Raw genomic sequence first — 18,257 nt, forward strand, 5'->3', positions numbered from 1 at the left:
TATCTTATTTCTAGCAAACCCCATTCCCAAGGCTTAGGAAAACCTCAATCCTAAATGCTATCCTCCCTGTGAACGCTGTTCCTGTCTCTACCTCTGGTGGGATCAGGCCTGCACCCTTGCAAGAGACAGTGCAGTGCTTCTGTCCCTCAGGAAAATAAATGTTGGCAAAAGCAGAACTCTGTCGTGCGTGGCCGAGCCAGCTGACCTTCCAGGGTGTGCAGTGCCTGAGATCAGCTGTGTCACACACACTGCTGAGCAAACACTCCACCTAGAAGTGAAGCAATAGGATCCACGAGGGAAGGCAGATCAGGAATGCTCTCCATCAGAGACTAAAGGGAATAAAGCGCCTACAAATGCTCACAACATAAAAGGAAACCTCTGAGGCCAGAAACTTGATACATGTTGAAATAGAATATACTGACACATAACTCTCCTCTCTTGGGATAGGCACTGGGCAGGCTTCTCCCTCTTGAAGAAGAAATTTGAGGGCATCTCTCAACTGAGAAACAGCAACACAGACAAAGTAATAATTAACAACAAAGACATTACCATTGTTAAGAGTGGGAACTGTCAGTTTAGTTCTGCTGATGCTCTGTCATTCTAAAGTTACCTCTGTCTGGAAAGGCCGAGGCTGCTCCCAAACCCACTACACACCGATATTGCACACCATGAAACACCCCATGAAACTATCCCCACAATTCAATTCCCACCCTGCTGGGAATGCTCCAGTTCTGAGACAAACCCAGGTATGTCAGGGCAACCAGAGGCTGCACATCAAACCTGGGCACGTGTGTCAGAATCTCTCAGCAGCCCAGGACTGATTAAACTAGAGAGAAAGGAAGGAAAGTTGGAAGGAAATAGGTGAGAGGGAACGTGTGCAACGCAAAGAGGACTCCAAGAGCTCAGGCTTTGAAACAAGGGTGCCCCACTACCAGCACAGGCTTCCTGGCAGGAACACAGGCTCATTTCAAACACGATTCAGCCATTGAACATGTTTCAGTTTCATTTCAGCTCACATTCCCAGCTGAATGCTGTGCCGGCACATCCAGCAGCACAGTGCACTGCTGCTGCCGGAGCCTCCCAGTCAATCCTCCCTCTGAGGCTCTGGCTGCAAAGCCAAAGCACTTGGCACCAAGGCAGTTTCCTTCTGGGCAGAAATTGATCATCTCAGGGGAAAGCATCCCTCTTTCCTTGGATTCAGCTCTGGGCCGCAAGGCATGGATGCAGTTGTATTGCTTTGAACAGGAGAGGGACCAAATCACCCTGGAAAGTAGGCCTGAACAGGCATTTGCTATTTATAAACTAATCATCTGATCCCTCTGGTGGGAAATCCTATCCTTTGGGGCTGTTGGGAGTGCATGGAACTGCAGGAGCATCAGGGAGGAACAGAAGGGAAGCGATTACATCGGCCAGCAGCATGCTCCAAGTGATCAGACAAAACTCCTCCCTACTCCATCACAGCCCCAGCATCTTCCTGAAGAACAGGAAAGCAATTATCAACAGGGATTAACCTGTTATGCTAATTTGCTAAGAGCAAAGTAATTTTTTTAATAGCTCTCATCTCCATTCATCATTATCTAAAAAGGGCCCTGATCTAGTTCTGCAAAGAGCAACAAGTCTCACAGTAAGAGCCCACTTGAAATCCAAAAGCACATGGGAAACTGCCTGGCTGGAGCAGCCTCAGAAGGGAGAAGGTTTCAGCTTTTGTAACTCCTTGATAATTATTAATTCCCTGGGGGAGCAAACCTGTCCTGGGAAGTTGAGTGTGATGTGCAAGTATGCAACACTGATTTTTCTCCTTCTGTTCACATTTCTTTCTGATAAAAATAACCTGGGTTAGATGACACTGCTGGATTTTCCTGTGAAACAATGCTCAGTCATTTCCAACACCACTGCACATACTCAGTGCAACCACACACACCCCGAAACAATCTCAGTTCTCTCTACCCTTCTTTTTCCTCACCTACTAAAGTATTACTAAGAACAACCCTCTCCCTCCACTGACAGCAGCCTCTGAAACAATCTGGAGACAGCAAAGAAGAAAGGAAATCGCTCTGTCTCAAACAGCTCAGACTAAAACCACATCCCTTGGAGGAGAAGGCCCAATTCCCAGAGCAATCCTCACAAACAGGGCGGACTAGAGTCATCCAGGCCTGGCACCTGCCTCCAGGTGAGCAAAGCTCAGCAAGACACAGGCACCAGGCCAAGGAAAGGCTGCTCACATCATCCCTGCGCTCCCCCAGCACTGGCACAAGAGACACTCTGAGAAGCCTCACTAAACAAAAAACAAAACCAGGCCAGTGCATATTTGGCAGATTGAGATCACAATAAAAGATGGCACAGCAGCATTCTCCAAAGTCTCTGTGGCAAGATCTGCCCCTGAAGCTTCTCTTGATCTGGATTTTAGATTTGTTTTTTTTTTTTCCTTTTAGCTTGTTTCAACCAAATCTGATATATAAGTTACACTGTTGTTGAGACAGATGGGCTGGAAGGACCCCGCCACAAAACCCACAGCAGTGACACCTCTGAGGAAATGTCCCAGTCAAGGCTCTCCCAGAAAAACTAAATAACTGTCACAGTCAGATAAACAGATTTCTGAGAATGCAGCAAAGAAAAGGGGAACCCAGATATTCCTAGAAATTTATAAGTGAAACTTTTACATTTATTTCCCAGTTTACTTACATGTCCATCTTCCAGCAAACTCCCTGAAAGACACCACGGCCAGCTCACAGACCCCCAAGCAGAGCAGACCCTGAACTCCTGGGGCTGTGAGCCCAGCTGCTTTTATTAAAAAAAAAAGAAAAATATGAAGCTTCCGTGTAAAAGTTGGCAGCCAATACAAAGTCATCACTGACTTAGGGAATTTTTTTCTTACGCATGAATCTGTCACCTAAAGATATCCATTTTGGATTCCATGTACACATACCCTGACCAGCCTCTGAATTCCCAGTGTCCAGCCTCTGTTCCCCACAAGCAGATGCAGACTGGCCAGATCTTCTCTCAAACTCTTGCTGGAGGAAGCAGATGGAGTTCTCTCTGTACCACATGTCAGCTTTTTTCACCTTTAATACCACCTCATACATCTCCAAACTCTACTCAGCTTTTCACCAGCTTTGAACCACACACAAGCACCAAATCTGGCCACAGCAGCTTTTGTAACAATGTGAGAGCTGAGTTAACATTCCCTCTCCTCTTCCTCAGTGCGGTACCAAAGACCACCTCCAGCCCAGCTCCCTGTGTTCAATATATTCATGAACCCAGACAAAAATTCCTGCTTCTCAGGACAGATCCCACTTCTCCCTCCCTTGTTTCTCCTTATTTTGGACTCTTCCTGAAGTTTGCTTTCTCTGGTAAAACATGTGTGGTCTCCCCAAAGTCCAATGCCAGACTAGCCAGGCCACAGAGTGGGATTCTCATTTCCCATTTTTTACTTAGCACTCTGAGTTGCTCATGCAGCTCCTCAGCTTTTAGCTGTCAGCTTCCTTCAAGTCCCTGCCAAAATCACCATCAGGATCCTTACGAACTCTCATGCCCAATGACATTCTAGGAACCTCCAATTTAACACGGATTATTTTGAGCTCATCCCACCTCAGTTAATTCAGCAGGAAACCCCAAAGGCATCACATCATCTGCTTTAGAGAAGCCAATGTTTACAACACAGTTAGCTGAGCGGGTTCTAAATAAATGTCAAACCTGCATCACCATCTCCACACCAAAAACTTCAGCCACTCGTAGTTCCAAACCAGCACAGAAACAACTCCTACCGAACACGGAGGGGAGGCACCTGCTCCCAACACAGCCGTGTGTGGCCTCCAGGGGAGCGCTGGGCAAACCCTACCGCGTGCAAAAAAGAACCAGCTCCGCGCCGCTACTCCGGATGCCTGTGGAACAAGAATCTCCCACCCACCAGGCACTTCCATGGCACTGGGATCTGCACGGCCCCAGTGAGGGTGGACAGGAGAGGGAGGCGAGCCGCGCCCGCAGCCTCGGCCCGGGGAAGGGCTCAGGGCCCGCGGCAGGGCCGGAGCGAGCAGGGCCGGCCCCAGCGGGAGCTTCGCGTCCCGTTCTTCGGTCTGACTGCGACCCCATCTCCACCCGCCGGCGACACCGCGGAACCGCCGGTGCAGCCCGGCCCGGGCCCGGCCCGCAGAGCCGCCGCCGCCGCCTCAGCGCTGCTGCCACCGGGCGGTGCCGCCCCTCACGGACAGGCCCCGGGGAGGCCGCGCTCAGCGGGCGGCGGGGAGAAGGAGCGGGGCCACGGCGGGCGGCGGCCCGAGGAGCGGCGCTGGGTGTCGGAGCGGCGGGAGGGGAGCGAGGATGGAGGGTCCCGGGCAGCCCCGGCCTCACCTGTCCCGGCGGATCCCGCCCGGCTCCGGCGCGCCGCTCCCGCCTATGCCGCGTGCAGCTCCCGCCCGGCCCCTCCCGCCGGCCCACGCGTCACGGCCAATCAGCGCCCGGCACCGCCGGCGTCACCGACCAATCATCGGAGAGAACGCGTCCCCGCCCAGCGCCACCAGCCACCAGACCACGCCCACCCACCCTCCCGCCAGGCCACGCCCACCCGCCCTCCCGCCAGGCCTATCCCGTGACACGGGAGTGGGCGGTGCCCGACGCCCGACGCCCAATGAGAAATCACAGCGCGTCCCGCCGCAGCCAATCGGCGGCCGTACAGGGCTGCACCTCAGAAAAGGCGGGCGGGCGGTGGGAGCGGTTGCTGGCGGGCGTGTCTTGTCACGTGACCGCCCGGTGACAGGGACCCCCTCAGCGCGGCTGGGGCCGGGGGCGGCACGAGGGGTCCCGGGGCCTGACGGATCTCGGTCCGAGGGGAACAACCCCTGGGCATCCGTGGGGCGGTGCCGCCTCCGGTGCCTCGGCCGGGGCTGCATGGCGCGGCGCCGCTGCCTCCGGGCCGGGCCCCGCGGTCTACGGAAGCCACCTGAATGATCAAGAGATCGTGAGGCCTCCCCGTTCTATCGCCCCGCTCAGCCTCGGGCAGTTGCTGCTTCTCTCTGCCTGGGTGTGCCTCCCCCAGAGGGGAGGCCTCTGCCCCTTGCCTCGTCCCTGCGTTACTTGTACCCTTCACATTTTCAGCGTGCCCTGCGGAACAGTCCCGCTGGTGGAGTTAGGAGGCAATCTCAGGCTTTCTCACAGCCAAGGGTTTACATTCCAGGATCCTGCGGGCTGCATCGCAGAACAGCTGAAACTGGAAGGAACCTGTGGAGATCACGCAGTCCAACCCCTGTGCCAAGGCAGGATCACCCAGAGCAGGTGACAGGAACGTGCCCGGGTGGATTTGGAATGTCTCCAGAGAGGGAGACTCCACGCCCTCCCTGGGCAGCTGTTCCAGTGCTCCCAGCTGCCAGCATGAGCTGCTGCTGCCCGAGGTGGTGTCTCTCTGCAGCCCCCGGAAAGAATGAGCTGAGCCCAGCCCCAGACAGGTCTGGAGGGTTTGAGGGTGCGGCTCAAGGGATGTTTGTCCTCGACAGAGGAAGGACAACCATCCCTACCTGCCAGCTGTGAGTGGAGCTGTCCTGGGCCTGGCTCTGAGAAGTGCAGGAGGGAGCTTCATCCTTGTCCCGCGGATGCTGAATCTTTGCAAATGCATTGCTTCGGGCAATTTCCCTGGGAAAAATGTGTGGGAAAAGGGGAAGGTGGGTGATGGCAGGAGAAGCCTCTGGGCTGGAGAATGAGGGAGGGAGCAGCACCCTGAGTTGGCAATAGGACAGGGGGAGCAGGTAGAGAGGTGATGGGGAAGATTCCTGCAGGGAATGGTGGGGCAGCTGGAGCTATGGCATGGGGTACATGGTGTCATCCTGAAGAGAAGCTGCTCCAAAATGTGCAGAAAGAGTTTGTGAAGCATGTGAGCAACCCATTGATCTCTGGGGTGCTGGACAACCTGCTGACCCAAGGGGTTCTGAGCCCTGGTGAAGTGGAAGAGATGCAGAATCAATGTAGGATGCACGTGGGTAAGGCTTGCCTCCTCAAACATTGTGCTTCAGAAAGAGCATCAGGGTCAGCCAGATTTTCACTGACAGATCTTCACTCCACCACCTCAGGATGGTGGAGCAGTTGGATCTGAGTTGACTCAGGTGAGAGATGAAGGGCCATGGTCTGCTCCTGGCCAGAGCCTCCAGTGGGATGCTAGGGTCCAGCCCTAGGGAGTGTCCGAAGCTCAAAGGCAAGGGGCAGTTAGGTATCACTACCCTGAGACCCCCTTGGCAGCCTGTGATGACAGAGCTCTGGGGGGTGGCTGTCCCCTGTGGGCCTGAACAGGGATCCCAAGGGGATCTCTGGAGGCATCAGCACCCTGACACTTGATGGGCATGAGAGCCCCGTGAGTTGGTGTAGCCCATGGCACCATGTCTTGCTCATGTGTACAAGACATGAGCATGCCTGGATGTTCCCCTGGGATATCTCCTGATTCCCTGTACCTTTTCCATGCAGGAAACAGAGCTGCTTTCATTTCTCCCTGCTGTCTCTCACCCCAGGTCCTACAATGCTCCCCTATGCTCCCTCAGCACAAGAACAGACTACAATGTTCTAGAAGCTCTACTTCATCTCAGGCCACTGATCTCCTGCCATGGTCAGACTCTTCACCTCACACTATATAGCTGCCTTTTGTCTGTGCCCCAAACCTGGTACCTGGCCAGCAGGAAGGAGCAGGGAGAAATCCCCCGCCAATCCTGTGTTCCAGAGCTCACAGTTTGGTCCAAAGGTGTTGTGTGCTGATAGCTGGGGACAGGCCCCACCCCCAGCTGGCTGGTGGCACACAAGGAACTCATTTCAGTAGCTTGTGACTCTGGAGCTTATTGGTCTGATGTCCTTCACAGAAAAAAAAATAATACACAGAGAACAAAAGTGTTTGAATTTGAGGGTGATACAGCAGAAAACTCAAGGCAAATGTAGCCCAGCTCCTGAGGAAGGGAAAGGGGAAAGGGGAAAGGGGAAAGGGGAAAGGGGAAAGGGGAAAGGGGAAAGGGGAAAGGGGAAGGGGGAAAGGGGAAAGGACAAGAACAGCTCTGCAGAAACAGCAAATCTCCAAAGCAGTCCCTGTTTCCCACTCTGCTAGGCAACTACAGCCAGACCTGGAATAAAACATCCTCAGTCTTCTGCCCTCCCGTCCTTTTAGGGCCTGCAAACAACCCCAAATTAAGAAAACTCATTCCAGAGAGCAGAAGACACCTGACTCTGGAGCAGCAAAAGCAGAGATGGTTAGTGTCTCTCTATTGTCCACACACACAGTGTGTTCCTAGTTTATGTCACCCCCATAATCACTTCTGCACTGTCCCTGGCTTTAACAGTTGTCCAATAAAGAGATTTTTGCAGCAGACACCCTGCTCCTTTGTCTCCAGCTTATTGTGGGTGTGCTTCAGGAGGATGCAGAGCAGGTGGGAAGGGAGAAATTGTTGGGAGCTCAGGGATGAAGCAACACTTGCCTTTGGGGCAGCCTGGGCAGATGTGCTCCTTGCTCAGGAGGCAGATTCCCCCACTCCCCAATCCTTACACTGCCCCAGGCATAGCAAGGATGCAATTTCCCCTGGGAGCCAAGAAAGATCCTCAAACCTGTGTCTCCTGTGCACTGCTCCCACACGTCACATTAGGGCCCAGTCCAGTGGTCACTTCCCACCAGCATCCCTGCTGCCAACTGAGAACCTCTTCCTGTGCCCCCAACATGTGCCCTGCCCTCCATGGCCACATCCAACCTGTGTTCTGCCTTGGCATGAAATCAACTTTATTGCACATTCTGCAAAGTCACAGCCAGATCCTTGGGAGGGTCTGGCAGCAGGAAAAAAGAGGGCTCTTTGCCCCCTCCATGTGCCTGACACCGCTGTGCAGGCAGGACAGTGTCCTGAGCCAGTGCCACCGTGTCCCTGTGAGGTGGCAGGAGATCTCAGCAGGATGCAGGTGCCTCTCTGCTCTGACTGCAGGAGAACCAGGATGGGAAAAGGTCTTGCAGGCAGGATCAGACTGCAGTGAGGGCAGCCAGTCCCAGCTGAGCCCATCCTCAGAGCCCGAGCCCTGCGTCACTGCCCAGAGCTCCTCAGGACCCACACGGGCTTTACAGAAACCCTGGTCCCCAGTGCTACAGCTGTGGCAGGAAATTGAGGACAGCAGTGATGAATTCTTCAAATTTATCCTGATGGACTATGTGGCCTGCACCTTTAATGTACTGGATCTCTGCCTTGGGGAAGAGGCGTTGGATCTCTGGGTAGTCTCTGGAGCTACAGGACAAGGGAACATGCCATGATCAGAGGTCCCTCCTGGTGTCTTCACTCCCCATCCCCAAGCAGAGGGTGATCCCAGGTATGACTCCTTCCCTGCTGGGAAAGCCCAGGTGGAGGAACCCCAGGCTGTCCCTTGCTCCAGGGTGTCGGTGTCAGCCCTTGCTCAGGACTTGCCCCATCCCGGGAGCTTGTCCCACCTTCGGCAGCTGCAAAGAGCACAAAAGGTCAAACAACAGACCTGGAACCGCTTCTCTCCAGTCTCACCTGATATAGGGCGAGTCAGAACCTCCCAAGAACAGTGCAGGACCAGGATACGGCTTGTGGAAGACAGGGAAGTTCATGATATCTGCCAGATGCCGGGAAATAGCCTCCAGGTTCACCCGCCACACATAGCGGCCCTCCACCTCCACCAGGTTGGTGAGGAGGAACTGTCTCAGCTGTGGGAGCTGCCACGGAAGGGGACCACGTGCTCTTCAGTAAGAGCAACCAAACATGATGTCCTGGCACCCTTCATCCTCCCCCATCTCCCATGGGATTTCCCACCTTGACCACAGGCTGCAGCTGGTCATCTGCCAGCTGGCGTGCTGCCGAGCGGCTCAGCCCCACCGGGACCTTCACCTCCTTCATGGCTGAGATGTAGGCAGAGAATTCAGACACGGGGGCGGTTGAGCCAGGACCAATGTCTACAGAGATGAGGCGCTCCACCAGGTCTGGCTGGAGACACATGCAGGGCACATTAGATGCCAGGATCTCCCAAGATCTCCCCAGTTGGAGTGGGCACAGGGCTCCACTCCCAGTCAGATTCTCTGAAGGCTCTTGGCTCCCTCCTGTCTCAGCAGAGACTCCATGTGCCCTTCCCAGAGTCTTTGTGCTCAGCACAGATCTCCAAGCTCCCTCACAATCTGTGCTGGAGTCACAGGGCAGAGCATGGGCTGGTGGACGTAGATTTGCTCCTGCTCCCGTAGCCTGGCTCACAGCTCCGTGTGGGACAGCACCCACTCTGGTACAGACTAGTCCCTGTGGAGCTGGGGACAAGGCTGGCACTGGTGAACAGTCTCAGAAGGGACCATCCCCTTCCTACAGCCCCCCCTGGAACCTCCTGCGCCTGTGACTGCACTCCCACCCTTGTGGCTGCTGACCTGCTGCAAGGCCAGTGTCATGGCCGTCTTGCCCCCCATGCTGTGTCCCACGAGGATGCACTTGGTGATGCCCAGGCGGCTCAGGAGGTGCTGCAGATCCAAGCTCATCGCTTCATACGTCATCACGGGGCTGTGGGGGCTGCTGCCGTGGTTCCGGGCGTCCACCGTCAGCACCTGCCTGGGCAGGGGCAGCGCGTCACCACGGGAGCTGCCCACCATGACCCCGGCCCCCTCCGTGTGCTGCGCCTCCCCCCACGCCCCTGCCTCACCTTGCCGCTACCACGGCGCACCAGTGTCTTGGCCACCGTCTGGAAGTTGCTGTGGCTGCCAAAGAGCCCATGTAGCAGGACAAGGGGTGGCCGATCGCTGCGGCCCTCCACCTCCACATGGGCCAGGGGCACTGCACTGCAGGGACACGGGCATGAGCTATGGCCAGAGTGCAGGGGAAAGTGAGCCCTGCCCCTCTGCCCAGCCCTGGTGAGACACATTTAGAGCGCTGCGTCCAGTCCTGGGGTCCTCAGGAAAAGGGAGACACAGAGCTCCTCAAGTGGGGCCAGTACATGTGAGGATGAGGAGGGCCTGGAGCATCTCCCTGTGGAGGAAAGGCTGAGGGAGCTGGGGCTGTTCAGCCTGGAGAGGAGCCCCAGCTGAGAGGGGCCTCAGCCCTGGCTGTCCCTGTGTGCAGGGAGGGCTCCCAGCAGAGCCCGGGCTCTGCTCAGGGGCCCAGCAGTGGCACCAGAGCCACGGGCAGGGACCGAGCCCAGCAATTCCCCCTGCACAGGAGGCAGAACTGGTGCCCTGGGCACTGCCCAGCCCTGCCCAGGCTGCCCAGGGAGGGGCTGGAGTCTCCCTGAGCGGGGATATCCCCGAGCCCTCTGGACACGATGCGGTGCCCTGTGCTCTGGGCTGGCCCTGCCGGAGCAGGGAGGTGGCACCAGTGACGCTCTGTGCCCCTGCCAGCCCGGCCCAGCCTGGCCCAGCCCGGGGTCCCGGCAGAGCGCGGCCGGGGCCGGGCCCGGCCAGGCGGGGAGGGGGCGTGGTTCGTGGGGGGCGTGGCCAGTCCCTTCGTGCCGGCCACGCCCCTGTTCGCGGGATTCTCCCCTGGGACCCCTCCCGGGACCGCCGCCCCCGCCCCGTCCCGCTCGCGGCCGGGCCCTTACGTGGCCACGGAGCGGGCGGCGGCGGCGGCGGGCTGAGGGAGGGAGCGCGGGAGGGGCGGTGGGGCCGGGGCGCGGGGCAGCCGGCGGAGCATCATGGCGGCGACGGGAGCGGCGCGTGGGCCGTGACGCAACGAGCGCGGCGGCCCCGCCCCTGCCCCGCCCCTCCGGCGGCTGCGGGCGCCCCCTCGCGGCCGGACGGCGGCGGCGCCGCTCCCTGCGCTGCCCCCGCGGGCACCGGGACCGGCGCTCGGGGCCCGGGGACAGCGAGCCGGCCGGGGCGGCTCCCTGCGGGCGCCGGCGATTCCGCAGCGCCCTGCCGCTCTCCGCCGCCCGCAGGCACAGCGGGAGCGGCCGGCACAGCCCCGCGCTCGCCGCCCCGGCCGCGCTTCCCCCAAGACTGGCCCCGCGCTCCCGCGGCGGCTCTTGGCCCTTTGTCCCTGCCCGCTGGAGCGTGGCGGCGGGCGGGAGGGAGCGGCCGAGCAGGGCGGCCTCGCCCCAGCGCGGCTCCCGGGCGGGGGAAGCGCCTCGCGGCCCCCCCGGCGGCCCCAGACTTTGGACTGCGGGCAGGGAGTGGCCCTGCGGCATCCAGCGGCTCCTCGCCTCTGCCGCTCCCGGAGAGCTGTCCCTGGAATGCAGGGGGACAACGGGTCCCCAGCGCGAGCAGGGACGCCCGGCGCTGCAGGGAGAGGGGCTGCGGCTGAGCCCCGTGTCCCCAGCCCGGTGCTGCCGTAGCAGGGCGTGTAAAGTGCCTGGAGGGGCCGGAGCGCCCTGTTCCCCCTCCCTGTGCCCACCTCCACCGTGTCGCACATCCCAAGGACACTCGGGTACCAAAACAGGACACGTTTATTGACAAATGTAACCGGTACAGACCACGCGTAACAGGGACAGACGGTGCCGGGCCAGCAGCGATGGGGGGACACAGCCGGGAGGCACCGTCCCCATCCCGTCCCGATCCTGCCCCACCGGCGTGGCAGGACCTCGCCGGCCGCCGCTTCTCCCGCCGACCCGAAACTGCCTCGTGTTTAACCGAAACTGTCTCTATTTACACAGCCCGGCCCTGACCCCGCGGCCGGCCCCGGCCCCTCCTTCGCGCCCCCCCGCCCCCGGGCCCCGCGGAGGGCACTGAAGGTCCCAGGGTGGGTGGGTGGGGTGGAGGATATCGAGGGGTGCCGGGGGACCCTGGGGGGGCTCAGACATAGTTCCTCTTGTCGTAGCTGGTGACGGCAGAGCGTGGGGCGGAGTAGGCCACCTTCCCCGTGGGGTACCTGTCGTCTTTGGGGGGGCAGGAGCAGCAGAGCAGGCCCCCCCCAAGCAGCAGGAGTGCCGAGGCCGCCCAGCCCACGTAGAGCGAGGTGCCCAGCTCTCGCTTCTGCGCTTCGATCACCAGCGGGTTGTAGAAATCCCGGATGATGGTGTTGGCCGACCAGCAGACAGGGATGAGGGTCATTACACCAGAGAGGAGGAAGATGACGCCGGAGACGATGGTGATCTTGGCTTTGGTGCTCTCGTCCTCCACGCAGCGGGTGCACTGGGCTCCCACGATGGCCACCATTAAGCCCAGGACGGCCAAGATGATGGCCACCACCAGCAGGGCGCGGGCGGCTTGCAGGTCCTGTGGCAGCGCCAACATGGAGTCGTAGACCTTGCACTGCATCTGCCCCGTGCTCTGCACCACGCAGCTCATCCACAGCCCTTCCCACAGGATCTGCGCCGTCACGATGTTGTTGCCGATGAAGGCCGACACCTTCCACATGGGCAGCGCGCAGCAGATGATGCTGCACAACCAACCCAGCACAGACAAGGCCACGCCGCCGATCTCCAGCCCCATGGACATGGTGGATGGTTCAGTGACGCGCTCCAGGCGATGGCAGAGAAGAAGCCACGGGACCGAGACCGTCGCCAGCAGCACCGCTCGCAGCCGGGGGATCGGCTTTCACCTGTGCGCAGTGTTATTTATACGGGCTGGCCCCGGGGTGGGGTTTCAGTGCTGGCTGCTGGACGCTCCTCTCCGCTCCTCCGTCACCATCACCTGCGTCCCACACCCTCCCCTTTGTTTGCGGAGATGGCGCCGGGTAACCAGAGAAGGGCGGGAGGAGGAGAAACGCCACCTGCCACAGCCATCCTCTGGTTTCGGCCGATGGATATCAGGAAGCGCTACCACCGTGCTCGTTCCCACCAAACCTCTCCTGTGGACCTGGAGATACCAAGGGTTCACCTTTCCCCCGTGGAGGTGCTGGCGGGTCAGGGTGTGTTGATTTCTGTAATGTTGTCAGTGCTCACATTTAACTGCGCTTTGGTGACTGTTGGGCGCCTTTGCATCACCGAATAAAGTGCAGCCATGCCGTGAGGTTTGTGTCACCATCCCGGGGGACCTGCGGGTGCTCCCGACCCAGCAGGAGCCCCTCCAGCCTGGCCCCGCCTGTTCCCACCTTGCTGGGCTGGGAGGGCTGTCAGAGACTCTCTGACGGACTGATAAATATCTTTACTCATCCTGCACAAGTCCTATGACCTTGAAGGAAGCAGATAGTGCACGTAACCACCCGGCAGCATCACCCTGACAACCTGAGCTGGCACCCGGCAAAGGGAAAAACATCCCAAGGCATGAGCAATCCCTTCAGACCTGGCAGCAACAGCCCCGTGGCTGTGGGGTGCGTGTTCCCCCCAGCCTCGCATGCCGGGGGTAGTGCCAGTGTTCCCAGTCCCCCTCCCCCAGGAATGCGGTTGCTGGACACAGGCTTGCTCCTACCTGTTCCCTGCCCGCTCCAAAAATCTCCTCTACAACTTATTAACTACTCAAGAGCGCGGTGGGATGCTGGCAGCTGGCGCCGTGCAGCCAGGATGGGGGGGAGCCCTGCAGCTGCCTGCCTGAACTCCACAAACCCTGACACCCCACAGCCACAGGGCTCAGAGCTGGGCGCCCCCACAGTGTCCCAACAGCCACACGGGGCTGTATTTGGGTGCCCCACAGTGCCCTGGTACCCAGTACTCTGATACCCAGTTCAGCACTCTGAACCCCCATAGCCAGCAGGGTCACCCCACAGCATCCTGATACCCCATATGTGGCTGGGTCAGCTGTTGTCACCCCATGTCACCCCAGCACCCCATATCCCCCCAACTTGACCTCCAGCCCCCTGCAGCACCCCATGTCGAACCTCCACCGTGCCACGGCACCCCCATACCCCCATGTACAGCCTCTGCCAGCCCATGGCATCCCCAAAATACCCTGTACTCGGCTGGGTGAGCTTCTGCCACCTCACTGTACCGTGGCCACCCCTCCGAGGACACCCCAAATCCCCACGGCCAGCTGGGGGGTACCCAGGGGTGCCCCTGTCCGTGCTGCTGGGGGGAGTCCGTGCAAGCAGCCCCCAGGGTTCTGTGCCCTTTGTGCTGGGGGCGCTGGGGGTCCCTCGGGGGCACCTCGGGGGTCCCTCGGGCTGGGTGTCCCCGGCCCAGCGCTGCCGGTGGGCACAGGGCCAGCCCCGCGGGGCTGGCAGCGGCGGGCACAGGAGGGGCCGGGCTGCCGAGGCTCCCACGTGTGCAGGCGAGGGAGCGCCCGCGGCTCCGGGGAGGGAGTGCGCAGGCACAGGTGACAGCTACAGCTACAGCTACAGGCACAGGTGACAGCTACAGGTACAGGTACAGGCACAGGTGACAGCTACAGCTACAGCTACAGGCACAGGTGACAGCTACAGGTACAGCTACAGGCACAGGTGACAGCTACAGGTACAGCTACAGGCACAGGTGACAGCTACAGGTACAGCTACAGCTACAGCTACAGGTACAGCTACAGCTACAGCTACAGCTACAGGTGACAGCTACAGCTACAGGTACACACACACAGGTACACACACACACACACACACACAGGTACAGGTACAAGTACACAAACACACAGACACACAGAGAGGTACAGGTACACACACACACAGGTACACACACAACAGGCACACACACACACACACACACACAGACACAGAGGTACAGGTACAAGTACACAAACACATAGACCACACACACACAGAGAGGTACAGGTACACACACACAGGTACACACACACACAGGTACACACACACAGAGGTACAGGTACACACACACACACACACACACACACACACACCCTCTGCTGGCAGCAGAGCCCTGGCATGCAGCCGTACACACAAACGCATGGACACACAGACACCTGGAGACAGACACACGGACAGACACACAGACAGAAACACAGACAGACACACAGACAGACACACGGACAGACACATGGACAGACACACGGACAGACACACAGACAGACACATGGACAGACACACGGACAGACACACACACGGACAGACACACGGACAGACACACACACGGACAGACACACGGACAGACACATGGACAGACACACAGACAGACACATGGACAGACACACGGACAGACACACGGACAGACACATGGACAGACACATGGACAGACACACGGACAGACACATGGACAGACACATGGACAGACACACGGACAGACACACGGACAGACACATGGACAGACACACAGACAGACACACGGACAGACACACGGACAGACACACGGACTGGCAGACACACTCACAGACTCAGACTCACACAGACTGACACAGAAGCAGAGGTGAACAGGCACATTCTGGTGGTTCAGGTGCACACACGCACACCCTCTCCCAGTGCACGCGTGTCTGTGGGGTGCTGGCAGGGCTCTGGGGCAGGAGGGGGCTCCAGGCGGGGCTGCAGGGTGTGGGGACACCCCAAGCAGGGCTCTGGGGCAGGAGGGGGCTCCAGGCAGGGCTGCAGGGTGTGGGGACACCCCAGGCAGGGCTCTGGGGCAGGAGGGGGCTCCAGGCGGGGCTGCAGGGTGTGGGGACACCCCAAGCAGGGCTCTGGGGCAGGAGGGGGCTCCAGGCGGGGCTGCAGGGTGTGGGGACACCCCAAGCAGGGCTTTGGGGCAGGACTATGCCCCAGACAGGGGCTGGTGAAGGGGGCTGGCACCCCAGACAGGGCTGGGGGGCACGGGATTAGGGGCAGGGTTTTACCCCCAGGTCTGTGGAACAATGGGAATGCTCAGTACCAGGACATGGGGCAGGGCAGATAACCCACGCAGGAGAGGGAGGTAGGAGAGGGGGTACCTCTGGACAGGGATGTGGGACAGGGAGGATACTCCAAGTAGGGCTGTAGGGCAGGGGAAGAGCGGGATACTCGGGGCAGGCGTGTGGGGTTAGGAGCTACTGGGGTAGAGCTGGGATGGGATGGGGCAGGGAAACACTGCAGCCCCTGCCCCTGCAATCAGAGCAGGGAAACACTGCAGCCCCTGCCCCTGCAATCACAGCAGGGAAACACTGCAGCCCCTGACCACACTGCAGCCCCTGCCCCTGCAATCAGAGCCCCACACGCGGCGTCCCCACTTTGTCATCCCAAATTGCCCAAAGTACAGGCTGTGTCCAGTGTCGTGCTGGCCCGGGGCAGCTGCCGCCGCCTGACTCACAGCGGGGGAAGGGGTAAATCACCCGAGTTTCGGGGTGCCGGCCACCCCCGGCAGGACACATTCTTGTGGTGAGCAAACAGCTCGCTGGTGCTTCCCGAGGAGCTGAGCAGGGCCACCCTCCCTGGGGGATTCCTGGGAGCACCCCCATCCCAACCCTCCCCTCTTGGCTCCGGCACAGCTGGGGTCCCCCGGGATGAGGACAAAGCGTGATGACCGCAAGAACTCAGTGGTGACACGGGACGGGTTCGCTCCGCTGTGATGCAGAGACCCCAAACAAGAGTCAGACCCAAAGGCCAGGGGAGCACCAGCGCTTTGGCCCCAAGGGAAGGACACCTGCGCTGGCAGGGGGACACCCGCTGCAGCATCCCCCATGCAGCAGCCCGGGGGTGGCAGGGGGTGAGGCAGAAAGCGCCCCGGGCGCTCACGTGCGGCTGTTTTGGGGTGTTCCCCGCTGCGGTCGGGAGTGCCGGCGCGTTCCCCCCCGGGGCAGCGGGGCCGGAGCCGTAAATGCCGCCTCGGCTGCTTATATTTCAGGCGCGGGGCTCCTGGCTCTGCCCCGGCCAGGGCACATAGTCAGCCCATTGTTGGAGCCCTTCTGCGCGGCGGAGCAGGTGAGGCGGCTCCTAGCATCAATGGCAGCTCTGTCTGCCGGCGGCGAGAGGGCTGCGGAGCAGGGGGGCTGCGGGATGCGGAGCAGCGGGATGTGGCAGGGGGCTGGTGGCTTGCTGGGGGATGCTGGGCCATACCTGGGGCATCCTCACCCCGACAGCTCTGATCGGCTTCCCCAGGGCTTTGCCGCTCATTTCCTCCGAGCGCCGCCGGTGGGGGACACCCCCATTGCACCGCCCGAGACCCCCTTCTCATCTCCCCCATCCCCTCGCCAAACACCTTGGCAGCGCTTAGGGGTGTTTCCCCTGTTGGGAGCCGCTTGTTGTTCAGAAACCGGACAGAGTTTTGACTTTCAGAGCGACTTCAGGCCGAAGGTCCCTTCTCTCCTCGCAGGGACCCCGCAGGTCCCAGCGCACAGCTCCCCTCCCTGTAAGACTTTGCTTTCCCCCAGCGAGAAACAACCTGACTGTGCATATTTGAGTGGGTCGGAGCGGTTTATGTTTGGGCAAGGATGTTTTTTGGGAACATTCAGTCTCTGGGCTGTCGGTAACTAATCCTCGGCCTCCAGCGGGGAGAGGCTGCCCCGCAGGCGGAGCGGGAGGGGTGCTCGCCGTGCCTCGCTTGGCAGATGTGAAGCCAGAGATCCCGGTGGATCATCATTTGCTGGCAAGTCTCACCTGCCCTTTTGGGACCTTGAGGCAGCTGGGTTGATGGGTCCAGGTGTGGGTCCTGGGGGATGAGGGGCTCTCGGCTCAGTGGTGTGGGGTATGTGACGTGGGACTGTCCCCAAGCCCTTTTTGGCAGGAGATTCATGTCCCAAGCCCTCTCTCTGTGGGGTGTTCTCCTCCCTGAGCAAGGTGAGGGTGACACAGGCTCTGCTGTGCACTCAGCAGTGCCTGGCATTGTGGTGACACTGTGTTTAATGTCACCTCCCTGCCCCGGAATGGCCTCACTGCCCAGCCGAGGGGCTGCAGAATGACCCCACGCTGCTGAACCCAGGACAAGTGTCAGAAGCTGTTTCCTGGTGGATGTGTCTGGACGGGAGCTCTGCCCCCACAACCCTCTCAGTGCAGTGTAACAGGGATGGGAACCCAGGCTCCTGCATGTCCTTCAAACCCCACTGGATTTGGGGCAGCGCATCCACACCTCTCTGGGTGCAGGTGCAGGTGCTGGGTGGTGAAGGCTCAGGACAGATTGAGTGTGTTGAGCAGCCTGTTTTGGGCTGGAGGAGCTTCCTGCTGAGCAGGTGTCCCCCCAGGACATGTGCCTGTGCCATGGCTCCTTGCAAGTGACACTGGGGAAAACCTGGGGCCGGGGTCCTGCAGGATGCACGGGGAATGAGCGCTGGGACAGGGCTGTGGGGCTGCTGTCCATGGAATGGTTGTCCTGGATGGCATGTCCCGAGGTGCTTGGTGTCCCACCTGTGCTGCACCACCGTCCTCAGGCTCCAAGGGCTCTGAGGTCGACTGCTGCTTCTCCGTGCCGGTGTCTGTGGGTCCTGCTGCCTGGCAGTGCTGAGGACTCGGGGCTGGCAGTGATGTCCGGGGGTGTGTGTCACTGGGGAATGTGGGGAAGGCCACAGGGGCTGCCCCGATGTGGCAGCTGCCAGGTGGAATATATGTCACGTTCCAGCATTA

At 59.8% G+C, this 18,257-nt stretch overlaps 3 protein-coding genes across 8 annotated transcripts in view; all 3 read right to left on the bottom strand.

The window, feature by feature from the left end:
- The window catches only part of MTMR4 (myotubularin related protein 4), a 49,556-nt gene extending 45,071 nt beyond the window's left edge, over nt 1-4,485 (bottom strand). The window contains exons 1-2 of one of the 3 annotated variants that reach the window (XM_086859407.1): nt 4,348-4,424; nt 2,683-2,778 (exon numbers count right to left, since the gene is read on the bottom strand). The gene's annotated coding sequence lies outside the window, so the exon portion shown is untranslated. Of the gene's footprint in view, nt 1-2,682; nt 2,779-2,926; nt 3,012-4,347 lie in introns of those variants that run through there. The other 2 variants (XM_086859409.1, XM_086859406.1) reach the window with 2 other exon arrangements.
- A 3,223-nt stretch (nt 4,486-7,708) lies between these two features.
- Nucleotides 7,709-10,676, bottom strand: ABHD11 (abhydrolase domain containing 11). Of its 4 annotated transcripts, none has more exons than XM_086859444.1 (6): nt 10,525-10,676; nt 9,634-9,769; nt 9,365-9,538; nt 8,769-8,939; nt 8,490-8,671; nt 7,709-8,222 (listed from the first exon to the last, which is right to left on the bottom strand). In XM_086859444.1, exons 1-6 carry the CDS (start codon nt 10,617-10,619, stop codon nt 8,084-8,086), a joined length of 897 nt encoding a protein of 298 aa, XP_086715570.1. In that variant the 5' UTR covers nt 10,620-10,676; the 3' UTR covers nt 7,709-8,083. The 4 variants fall into 4 exon arrangements, with proteins under 4 accessions (XP_086715570.1, XP_086715568.1, XP_086715566.1 ...); XM_086859442.1 differs by having other exon boundaries at nt 9,365-9,542; nt 10,525-10,656; XM_086859440.1 differs by having other exon boundaries at nt 9,634-9,956; nt 10,525-10,628.
- A 976-nt stretch (nt 10,677-11,652) lies between these two features.
- Nucleotides 11,653-12,454, bottom strand: CLDN3 (claudin 3). The gene has a single exon (XM_023939490.2). The coding sequence runs from the start codon at nt 12,356-12,358 to the stop codon at nt 11,714-11,716; it is 645 nt and encodes a 214-aa protein (XP_023795258.2). The 5' UTR covers nt 12,359-12,454; the 3' UTR covers nt 11,653-11,713.
- Between the last annotated feature and the right edge of the window lie 5,803 nt (nt 12,455-18,257).

Source organism: Cyanistes caeruleus, chromosome 21 (genome assembly GCF_971803275.1).
Source record: "Cyanistes caeruleus chromosome 21, bCyaCae1.hap1.1, whole genome shotgun sequence".
Classification (NCBI taxonomy): Eukaryota; Metazoa; Chordata; class Aves; order Passeriformes; family Paridae; genus Cyanistes; species Cyanistes caeruleus.